Source organism: Lampetra planeri, chromosome 7, assembly GCF_965212315.1.
Source record: "Lampetra planeri chromosome 7, kcLamPlan1.2.h2, whole genome shotgun sequence".
Lineage (NCBI taxonomy): Eukaryota > Metazoa > Chordata > Hyperoartia > Petromyzontiformes > Petromyzontidae > Lampetra > Lampetra planeri.
Window position 1 is genome coordinate 10,810,972 of NC_136113.1, and position 12,295 is coordinate 10,823,266.

General features: G+C 43.6%; 1 protein-coding gene across 2 annotated transcripts in view; it reads left to right on the top strand.

The window, feature by feature from the left end:
- The window catches only part of LOC144719946 (uncharacterized), a 28,864-nt gene that overhangs the window by 5,349 nt on the left and 11,220 nt on the right, over positions 1–12,295 (top strand). The window contains exons 3-4 of one of the 2 annotated variants that reach the window (XM_078596313.1): positions 5,605–5,797; positions 11,997–12,228. In XM_078596313.1, coding sequence (XP_078452439.1) covers positions 5,605–5,797; positions 11,997–12,228 — 425 coding nt within the window. The remainder of the gene's footprint in view (positions 1–5,604; positions 5,798–11,996; positions 12,229–12,295) is intronic. The other variant, XM_078596314.1, reaches the window with a different exon arrangement.

Genomic DNA, 12,295 nt, shown 5'->3' on the forward strand with positions numbered 1-12,295 from the left:
ATTTAATCAATCGCCTTGTGCATTCTTGAGGCATTTGCTCATTTCAGTGTCCAAATATAGCACATTTTTCGAAGAACACGTTGCTCTGTGGTAAATTGTACAACTGCAGTTTAAGAAGCTCAAAAAAAAAATCATGAACCTTCAACCAGTCTCCATACCTGTCAACCCATAGTCTTTACTCATATTCTTGTACAGGGAAAATGAGTTTTCAGGTCCATAGGGCGTACAGCCGTTCCAATACGGCCAAATGTTTTTGTCTATTTGTTTGTGTTCCTCCCTTGTGATGAGACTTTGTGGGACGAACATTGAGATTTGTAAGGGCACGGGGTGACCAATAAGGTCTGAATTGGACTGTAATAAGGTAGGCACTGATAAGGAGTTGACAGCTATGATTCTCGCACCAGTCAATACTGTCGTAATAAAGTAATAAGGAGACGGTGTGTTCCACCACATAAAAAAACGATGTAAAGCAAACTTTAAATGCATCGATGTATCAGTCTTAGAACCAAAAAATATTGCGGCAGTATTTGTTTAGTAAACTCTGGACTGATTTTTGGACCGGTTAATGTAGCTCATCGGCAACATGTATACTGTGAAATAAATGCAGCTTTGTTATCAAATGTTAGAAGAAAGACCTCTTCATGAACATCGTGGGGCACGTTTAATTACCCTGAAAAGCACGGGTGCATTTTGGTGGGAAGGACCCAGTGAGGAGGAAAAGTGCTGCTTCATCCAGGACAAGGATATTGAGGAAGCTTCGCCTCTCAGGCCATTGACATAGGGACCTTTACACTTTTGGGAACGGCCTCATGAAATGGGGCCAAGGACGTGGTACGGTTTTTATTGCTTCTTTTTTTGTGTGGTGGTGGTGGCGGTGGCATGTGCTGCAGTGACCATACCATGGTTAGGTAGCTAACCCTGCGAAAATGTGACACATCCCTGTAAAAATATCTCTGCCCCACAGCAGCTGACGACAGTTCTTTGGCGCGTCTATTTTAGCTGCCCCAGCGACCTCTTAAAACCCTGTGATGCCCCGTGGCAAAATTTGCCATGGGGTTGTGAATTAATTGTATAAAAAAGGTGGCCACGGTACTGTTTGCTCCCTTGGAGTTGTAAGGACATTGGCGATTAATATATTTGTTAATTTAATGATTTATTATCTTGACAATTTAGTGTCGAGCATCTGTCAGGACACTATTAAGCGTGTTGGCAAAACCATTAAAAGTTGTTTTGTGTTTGGCAGTGCCCTTCCTTCTCTTGTGACATGCAGTTAGTGTCAATATTATTTCTTGTGGAATGCTTTTTTCCTGAGTTGCGATGCCTTGGGGGAGGTCAGGGTTGGGATGGAGTTGATGGTTATGGACTTTTCAGTTGGCTGCTTAGGCTTTGGTAGATGTTGTACATATGGTGTCTGGTAACAGGAGTTGGCCACCACATTCCAGACGGCTCGCTTGAGGTGTGTCGCAGTGCAGTTAATTGACGTAGAAGGCGTTTGCCCCAAATTTGCTCCCGTCACTTTGTCCTCGCCAAGTTGTTCGAAAGTGTCAATGTAATCCCGTAAATATCGTAAGCGTTGAGGTTTGATGTGGGTAGAGTGATGAATGACAATGGGGATTGGGGTTGGAAAGTGGTTCATATTTAATAAATAAATAAACGACATTGACCATAATATGCCATGATTTTCAATCAACTTCCCTCTCGCCTGCGTGTGGAACAAAATAACCCAGAAGCACATCTCTTAAAGCGCCCACATCATCCATGTGTGACCACGGAACAGCGTTTAGCGATTTGTAAGAAAGGCTGTGAATCGTACTTGTGTTTGTTTTGGACATGTCCAGTGTGGGAGTAATGAGGAAAAAGCAATGCATACAAATTTTTCTGTGGATCAAGGATTGCCGGTCTGGCAGACACAGTTTAGTTTAAACTCCCAGAAGTTTTGGCTTCCAATCTGGGGGGGTATATGCTCCCACAAGTGTTGCCTTCAGTGACTTTTCAGTACTATTAGACCCCCCGAAAGTTTGGAACGTGGAGGCACGCATTCTTGTTGTGTTCGTTAATATTCATAAACCGTATCGGCGTAAATGCAAAACAAATGTTTTGAAATCGTGCACGCAATATAAATAATAACCCTTGCTGAAGGCTACACGAGTTGAACATTAAAACGCGCAAGAAAAACGCGTTGAGTAGAACGCTTGTCACTTTCATATCTCTCTCGTGTATCATACTGTATATACTATATATTATTTTGCGTGAAAGTATACTCTCAGACAAACTGGACACCCCTGAGGTGGTTGGGTTTCTTCAGGATCGGAGCACTTGGGCTGGCACCACCAGCATCGTGACGATCTGAGATCCTGGGTTTGAGCCGCCTGTGATTCAATCAGGTTCCCAACTGTTAGTGAGTTGTTGGTCTCATCCGTGACACAATGACTGCATATTCTTGGTTCTTTCGGTAAAGTCACGTATAAAACAATATTAATATTATTTTATTATTTCTCTTCTACGTGACTTTACCGAAAGAACCAAGAATATGAATCCCTGCAGTCACAAAAGCTTTAAATCAACAATGACTGCATTTAAAAACAATAGTACAGTATTACATTGAAATAGTTTTAAAGCTTTCGTGACTGAAGGGATTCATATTCTTGATTCTTTTGGTAAAGTCACGTAGAAGGGAAACAATAAAATAATAAAAATATATAACAAAATTATCACGTTTCGACTGCAACACAAGCAATCATCAGCTGTGAAAAAAACACAGCAAGAAAATGTTCTTGCTACGTTTTTTTATTCTTATATATTTTTATTATTTTATCGTTTCCCTTCTACGTGACTTTACCGAAAGAATCAAGAATATTAAAATTGTTGCTTAATTTTTTTAAAAGAAAATTCATCTTTGGGAGAAAAAAAATGAATGAAGTGCTACGGCCACGTGATGCACACCCCGCTCGCAATGTGCGTGAGAGAGAGTGCAGGAGCAATCCTCGTCTGAGTTAGAGGTCACATAAAGGGAATCCCATAAGCAGTGTTGATCTCTTTTGACATGCTGCTTGCATCTGAGAGTTATGAATTGACACTTAATGATTCTGATAACACACTTGAATTAGAATCTGGAAAATATGTCTTACTATGTATCTACCAGAATAAATATTAGATGCAGGCATGTATTAATAGATTCATTAATGAAAATCGTTAATGAAAATTCTTCAAATAACTTACAACTTTCGATTTGTAGCCCTTGCAAACAATTTTTCATTTTGGGAGTAGTTAATTATTTATGAATTTATTCTGTACGTATGTGCAATAATGCATGTATAGAGAGGCCTGTCAACGTTTATAAAGGGATGTTCAGAGTACGTACCGATTCAGTTTATATTGGGATTTATTTATAAGTTAGTCATGTTTCATCTTCTTGGTTCTTTCGGTAAAGTCACGTAGAAGGGAAGTAATAAAATAATAAAAATAAAACATAATAAAATAATTCTCACGACGTTTCGGCCACAACGCAAGCAGCCGTTCACCTGAGGACGGCTGCTTGCGTTGTGGCCGAAACGTCGTGAGAATTATTTTATTATGTTTTATTTTTATTATTTTATTACTTCCCTTCTACGTGACTTTACCGAAAGAACCAAGAAGATGAATCCCTGCAGTCACGAAAGCTTTAAATCGAAATTTAGTCATGTTTATTCATAATCTGAAAAATAAGTCTGGTATTAGGTCTGTGTGATTGTTATGTATTAAATGATTAATTATCTAAACATTCTGACCTCTCCTCGGGCAGACAATTGCGAACGCATGTAACCTGCACACAAGTATCGCTGTACTAACGATTGTGATAAATGTGGAAGCTGAGACTACCCATGGGTCTTGGAGGGAGGAGTGGTCATCTATTTATGACCATTTCCAAATGAAGCACAATCAATATTCATCATGTGCAGAGGCGTCCTATGCTTGCACAGGAGAACACTGATCCGTGGTGATATCCATAAGTTTACACCTCCTATCCACAGGCTAATAATTATGGAACATCTACATCATGGGACCTCCTTTGCCAGTACCAAAATATGAGAATAGGATTTCCCCTTTTTTCTGGCAACAAAACAGCTGTGTTAAGATTTTAAAACACCAAACTGAAACCTTTTACAAGGAATCATGTCTGCATTAACCACAATACCAATCAGTTTCAAAGAGTGTGGTTTTGGTTTGCATTCTGACCACAAGTATTGTGGTTAATTCTAAATTATGGAAAACCCACGGATAATAGGATACTTTTATAAGATTAATTTGCCGGACGACTTCTCTTGTCTGTGAAAAAAAATCACAGATAATAGTAATGGCGTCTTCGTGTATTTCTGTCACCTTTTTGTGTGTGTCTGTCTCTGTGACTCTCTGTATCTGTGACTCTCTGTATCTGTGACTCTCTGTCTCTGTTTGTTTCCCTTTCTTTGCCGCGTATCTCTTGTTATTGCCGCGTATCTCCTGTTTTCCATGAAAAGATCATGAGCATCGGTAAGCAAGATTGCTATGCATTATAGGTAAAATCGCGCATAATAGTAACAATTAGGGCCAAAGATATGAGGCTTTCGTGGACTCTATATCCTCCACTGATAATAGGAGCAATGGATAATAGTGCTGTGGGTGATAGGAGTTCTTTCTTGTATTAGTTGGCATAAGTATTGTGCTGTATGGGGTCAAATATCCTATTGGGACCCTTCGGGGGAAATCATCTGAAGCTTCAGTGATGCTTCTCATGATTAATGAATAATGAGTATTCATGAATAATGGGAACACTGATTTTTCTCAAAGGAATCGTATTTAAGTTACGACGTGGTCGGCAGCAGAGGGCAGTGCATATACATCTGTTGTTATACTGTACTTGACATCTATGTTCCCACATCTGTGCTCACTGCCTTGACCAAGTCGCACTGACCCAACATGGTAAAGTATGGCCAAATGATCCTCACGACCCACACGGCATGGGGAGGCCCTCATCCAGCAGTGGATTGACAAAAGAGCTGTACATGTACACGTTTATTTTACTGTGACCATTTAAATACTGTACAAGTACTCTACGTGAAATTGCATGGTATGTTTAGTGGTTTGACCCAGGCCTGTAGACTTTTTAGTTGAAATGGGGAGGCATACAACAAGTTAGGGGGTGGGAGTGCAACACAAGTTACACAAACTTGACACATGTTGAACCCTAAGCATAACACGATACGATCTGCTCCAGTCTATCGTGCATTCTGCTCTGGCTCTATCCCCAATATAGACAAAGAAAGATAAAAAAACTACCACGTGTTTTAAATTTTGTACAACATTTATTTTTACTTGACTCCAGGAATTTAAAATAGCGGTTGTATGCAAGTATGTCAAGCTTAATTTGTACCGCACGTAGCCAACCGTGCTTATCAGAGTTGCTGAACCTTCGACAAAGGGTGGCTCATCCTAGAGCCCCCTACAATCCTACGGGGCTGGTTTTACCTCCTAAGTGTGGATATGGGGGGGGGGAGGGGCGTCGTGCCGGAATTGGTAGTTGCGTTTGTCGTCCCAAGTGCCAAAAGCTGACACGGGTGCGGGGGGTCCCTGTCTTTCAAACCCCAGCGGTTCTGCCCATTCCCCCCCAAGCAGCGAGCAGAGTATCTGCCAGGCCCGTGCCTCCGTCATGATCTACGACGACACCAACAAGAAGTGGGTGCCGTCGGGAGGCTCGCTGGGATTCAGCCGTGTGCACATCTACCACCACACGGGCAACAACACCTTCCGCGTCGTCGGACGCAAAATCCAGGACCACCAGGTGAGTTGCGTGATGTCACGATTGCACATGCCCTGCGACTGGGAAGGGTGGAGCGTGGCGGAGGAGGAAGGGTGATGGAGCATGGCGGAGGAAGGGTGCTGGAGTGTGGCGGAGGAGGAAGGGTGGAGTGTTGCGGAGGAGGGTGGGAAGTGACAAAGTGTCGGTGTAACTGTGCGTTTTCTCAAAGTTGTTTATTATTTGTGATGTTTACTACAGATTCTTTATTTTGAATGGATTTCCAGTTTTAGATGCCTCTCCACTTGTGATTGGTGCGGTTTCATGAATTTTGTTGGATCGTGCAACGTGGATTTAGTTATTATATGGAAGTAGCTTTCCATTTTTCTGCCAATCTTACTTGAAAAATAACTTTTCTTAATCGCTGGGTTTAAAATAATGTACCGTATTTTTTATAGTGATTAATTGAGGACCTCACAATAGTCCACATTTTCCAGGCTCAAAATGCATTAATACAATTCCTTCATTACGAGCCAAGAGCCTCTTTGGACTAAAAGTTTATTTTTCAAGGGAAATTTGGGTGAGAAATGAATACATCGTAACGGCAAACTTGGTCCGGTGATACAAATAAAAACGCAGCATTTAGAACGTTATAAGAGAAAACATTGTAACGGTCAGACTCATGCAAACTCGGACTCATGTTTTCATTCCCAGGGCCAATGAACGATTTGGGCCTCAAGACTGTGGCACTATTGGCCTTGTATGGGTTGAGTTGCCGCTTGCCCCACATGTCCATGTCAGTGAACGAAAGGCTGTCTTAACATGCACAGATTAGACTCCATGAAGACTAGAGCCTTTTTACAGACAGCCTTCATAACCAAGCCAAAGACACACACATCCCTGTTACAGTCCTACCCCTGTCAGAGATGTAGTCCCATGATGATACTCCAGTCCTACCTTTGACCCAGTGAGTCGGTGTCATAATTTTTCCAGATAAGAACCCGATAACATAATAATCTATTTCACAAGAGAGACGTGTGAAAACCTAACGGATTCGGCTAAACTTTGACTTGGACTACAAAGGCCCTAGCTTATCATCAAATCTTTGAGTTGAGAAATGTGGAGAAATAAAATACGGAAAAGATGTTTTCTAGACACAAAAAATACACTTTTGTATGCCAAATGACATCACCATTTTATGCGTATGAAGCACGCAGCCTAGTTTCAGATCCCAAGGGTCAAAATTGTCAACGTATCACTTTAGACAGCAGCAGAACATTAAGTCAAGTTTTCCGGTTTCACAATTTTCATTATAGTCGTCATCACCTACTGCTGGCTTATGCGTAGGGGGCTTCGTATGGAAAGCCCCTCCTGATCACAGAGGAGTTGGGGGGGGTGCAGTTTGGGAGTGTTGCCTAAGGGTGACAATAAATAATTTCTGCAAATGATGACGAACTCGTCAGACGGTGTTTGTATGATCTGGAAAACTCTTGAGCAGGAAGGGCTGGGATTTAGCAGGGGGCCCTCTGGGTCATTGCAGACCTTGAGTGAAGGAACTGGGGTGGTCCTAGGAGAGAGTGGAACATAGGTGTTTGGATGAGCGTGGCACGCGGACAAAGCTTATGTTGTGGTGGGGATGGGGGGGGGGCGGCCCTGGCAATGCAAGAAGAGGGGTTTTATTTTCTTGTGTGTGTTTGTTATACACTTGCGTGTAGGAGATCAGCTTGAGGGTTTTAGCAATGGAGGAACTCGATTACTGTGTAGGCAGCACAGTGCATGCAAGCTCTCGTGTTATGCCCAAGGGATCCAGTCTGGAAAGAACGAGGACGGACGTGGTTTTTGGAACGTGAACTGTTATGGGTTTTTAAAAGCAGTTATTTGTAAAAGTGTTTCAAAATGGGGCTTGTCCCTATGGTTGCTCACATTGAATTTGTGCAAAATTTGGTGGTCATGGCGACTGTGTTGACCCTGCGCTCACTGTGGGAATACAAGCGTCGTACAGTGACCGCCTCTGTTGTGTGAAAAAGCCTAAAATACTCCCTACCGCTCGGTGTGCCGAGTCCGTCGCTCTTCATCATCCCACGTATTATTCCCCAGCGGTGTGTGGGGTTTATTTAATTATCTTAGAACATCTGCCTCGCATGTCGTTCTGTTCAGTGGAACAAGGTGGTTGATCGGAGGACTGGCTCGTAGAACAGTGGCGTGTAAAAGCTGTGAGGCACGATGCATTGCATATCATTTTTTAAATAGTGAAAGGAGCAGCCCTTCATATCTGTGTAAATCTAAATATCATACGCTGTTTAGGGTTGGGGCCTTGGTGCAATGGTTGACGCACTGCGCTCTCAACTGTGACCTGGCCAGCGTCCGATCCCAGCCGGGGCTCAGTGGCCAGTGATATCTGAATTGGTGTCGCCCTTCCACCAACTTGTACTGACCAGTGTGGTGAAGTATGGTCAAACAACCGCTATAAATGACATGGCATAGAGAGGCCTTTATTCAGCAGTGAATTGACAAAGGGCTGTAGATTGTTAGTCAAACGGCATATGTCACATGATTTGAAACGGCGTAGTTGGGCCCTTGAGCAAAGTGCTGTTGTTGCGCTCACTGATTTCTTTTGTTCAATATTTAAATCTCAGAAGTATGTTGCAGTGCCAGGTGTGTGTGCCTCCGAGTGGCTCCTGTTTCCCACTCGGTGCTGCGTCTCTTAAATCCAACCTTGGGGGAATGCAGCACGGATTTCATTTTTTTATTGGATCCAAAAAGCCCGATTCTTTTTGCCCTCTTTGTCTTACTTTTTCCTCTTTACAAGTAGCTTAAACTAAATTGATTCCATCTGTGAACTGCTCTCGTTCATCTCATGTGGCTGGTTTTGTCTGGATAAAAAGGACAACAAAAACAATAGAAAACTAAGCAGCCGCAATGGACAACCACGGTCTGTTTAACAGGCAGTTTGGCAAAGTTACATTCGTAGGTTTTTGCAAATATTTAAGCATTTCACTTTTGCACAGACATCTGTATTTCGGCACCTAATAATTTCCTCTTTAAATATATATCATTCACTGCAGGCCCCATGAAGTGACTTGCTGTGGGCGTTTGAAACTGCTGGCTTAGCTTTGAAAACTGGGCTCACCGAGCAACAGACGTGCCTCCTAACAGGGGCGACCCGACTCGAATGGGGAAAATCATCAATTATCACCTCAAACATTTGCATGGCCGTGCTGCCTTTTGCGTGGCGCTCAGAATGTGGCAGCGTCTGCCCCCACCGTCTCACAATCCCCACTTGGCACCCTGCCTTTCATTTCCACAGCCATTGCCGATATCATCCCTGCTCTCTTCAAGTGGTGGAGGGTCTTGGATTTTTGCCACTGCTGCGCTTACTAAAAAAGCCGATGAAACACAATGTTTCTGCAATTTAAAAAAGAAACAAGTCTTTCAGCAAGCTGAATTACATATATGTATGCACACACCCAGGGGGGGCCGCTTGTGAAAAGCCGGGCTGGATGGGTTAGTTGCCGAGTTGATGGTTTCGTTTCAGTTTGAGCACTGGCTGTACATGATTAATACAAGTCTATTCATTTCCTCGGTGTGAGGGGATGGTTTTTCAAATCACCAACTTGCTCCGTTCATTTTAAAAGTCCCAGTATAGAACAGCATAGTTGCTTTGTGTGGAAAGCCCTTCCTGAATCACTGAGGGGGGGAGGGGGTGCACAGTTTGGGAGTACTGCCTATGGTAACTATGAAGAAGAGCTTGGTTATGAATATTTATTGGTCGCGAAATTTTTTTTCCCTCAAACATTCCTTCCCGGGATTTGTTTTTTATTAATTTGTGTTCATAATGAAATAAACATTTGTACAAACAATTTGCTAATTAACAAATATCAACAATAGCACTTTGTATTTATAATTTACTGTGTGGCTTGGGGTAAGGTCTGAGTTGTTAAAATTTATAACCTGGAAGTTATCACTGCGTCGCACTGGAAAGAGCATGCTTTTATGACCATGCCGTGTCCAGTTTCTCTGTGGGTTTACGTCACGTTCTCGGCTCGCTCACAAATCATGCGCGGGTGCATTCGCCGTATCTCTTCTTAAGTGTGGCTCTGCATTACTCTGGTGAAACTGTATCAATATTTCACGTGCATTTTTTCACCCCCCACAGTGTTTTTTTCCCCCTTGTTTCAAAATTATAACATTAATAACATGTATGGAAAGTACACGATTTTTTCTTTTTACATTATTTGTATTATCAAAAATATTTTAAAAGATAAATGAGCTGATTATTTTAAACTGTTGCATGGTGGATGGATTTGAAGAGTTGTCCCATTTAGCACAAACAATAATAACATTTGTAATAATTTATCATCGTTAGCGTAGGTCCAGTGCGTATATTATACGTCCAGGTTTAAGCGTGTGAGCCATGTGATTGCTGCATTTGCAGTATGGCTTTCCGCAAGGAACCACTCCAATGCGCGCACCATACAATCATCCTATACAGCATGCGTAATTATACGCTCAAATATTGATCGTAGGGCATGCAACCATGGACCAGACGCTCTCTTGCCATGAGCTTCATGGTTATTTGGGGTGGTGACACGACCCAGTGGTAGCACGATTGCCGCTTATACCGACTATAATCACCCAGGAATGTCTGTCCTTAACGCTCGTGACGTCACTCCACATCGACCAGCCCCACTTATTAATATTCATGAGCAGGTGACGTCCTTCAAATGGACATCCCCCCCCCACCCCTCCTCATTAATAATCATGAGCGGGGGACGTCACTCAATATTTAGTACTCTCCCCCCCCCCCCCCCTAATAATAAATGTGCAAGTGACGTCACTCCACATCGAACAGCCCCCCTCATTAATATTCATGAGCAGGTGACGTCCTTCAAATGGACACCCGCCCCCCCCCCCACCATTAATAATCATGAGCAGGTGACGTTACTCCACATCAAACAGCCCCCTCATTAATAATCATAAGGTGACGTTCTCCAAATGGACACGCCCCCCCCCCATTCATAATAATTATCGGCTGACGTCACTCCACATGGGGGGCCGAGGCGTCTCCTCCCCCCTCGTCGGCATCAGGAGGAGGGGGGAGGAGGCAGAACCCTCGCGTCACGCGATCTCCGTAACGCTGTTGAGACCTCAAAGTAAAAAGGACGTCCTGATGAACAAGGGATTATAACCTTAAAATGAAATAAGTCTGTGTCACCGCGCTCTTACAAATTGCACACAAATTAAGGTAATGAATATCACGTCTTGGTCTGCTTTTCGCTTGCAAATTTCAGATTTGCTCCAATACACCCGTCCTTGGACGGGCAAAAGGCTCGTTATAGAGGTTAACGGTTTGCATCTGCAGCCGCCCTGATTAATACTAAGGATTTATTTCTAAAAAATACTATGCCCTGTCTGCTTCACATTGGATGTTAAAGATCCTGTGAAGTATTTTGAAAGAGTAAGCTATTGTGCTATGGTCAGGGTCCAAGTATGGTAAATTCTAACATTACTCGCAAACTATGCAATTGGGATAACACAGCAATCGCCACCCCCTGATGACAGACTAATGCCCATTTTTAGGCTAGGAGCTGTATCACGTTGTGCCCACAGGGACAGCTGCCGCTAGAGATCTCCTTCCAGACGTTTGAGATGAGATGTAAAGTGCTTTGAGACGCCCCAGCATAGAGGGCGCTATATCAAAAACAAATTAGTATCATTAATTTAAAACTGCTTCGTGGAAGAGATATATTTTTTGAGACCTGACTCATAACCAGATTGAGGAGTGCAATCGAGGTTGGAGGCAGAAGGTACGTAAATGTGCAGCCCTGCAGAAGTGCTTCCACTAAAGTGAACTATATTATTCCACGTTGATCAAATGTGAGAAGAAGTAGACATACCCACACTTTACCCCACCACCCTCGACCTGCCACTTGTGGGGCTGGGATTTCAGAAACTTGCTCCATTCATTCAACTGCCGCGCCAGTGGCCGGAATTGAACCGGCGACCTCTGGATTGCAAATCAAGTGTGCGAACCCAGACACCACAGAGGTTGCTTCCATGATGGTGGAACGGATCTGACAACCAAATGTACCGATTGTCAACCACCAGTTGTCTGGTGGCTATGAACTGCTGCATTCGCGTGTAAATAGTCACTACGGCCTTGCGTTCAATTTTTACCTGCGTTTTTCTTTCCCCTCCCCTCCGCCAATGAACCTCTTCGCGAATGTGCAATCGCGGCACGCAGGTGGTGATAAACTGCGCAATAATCCGCGGCCTCAAGTACAACCAGGCAACGCCCACTTTCCACCAGTGGCGCGACGCGCGCCAGGTCTATGGCCTGAACTTCGGCAGCAAGGAGGACGCGCACGTGTTTGCCAGCGCCATGATGCACGCGCTGGATGTGCTGAATGCCCAGGAGCCTGGTGAGGACGGCCGCGGAGGGGACACCCACGTCCCGCCACGCACGCACGACCAGCGTACGCGCACGCACGCACGCACACACAGATAACCTGTATGTATTTATGTTGACCTTCTTTCGCACCG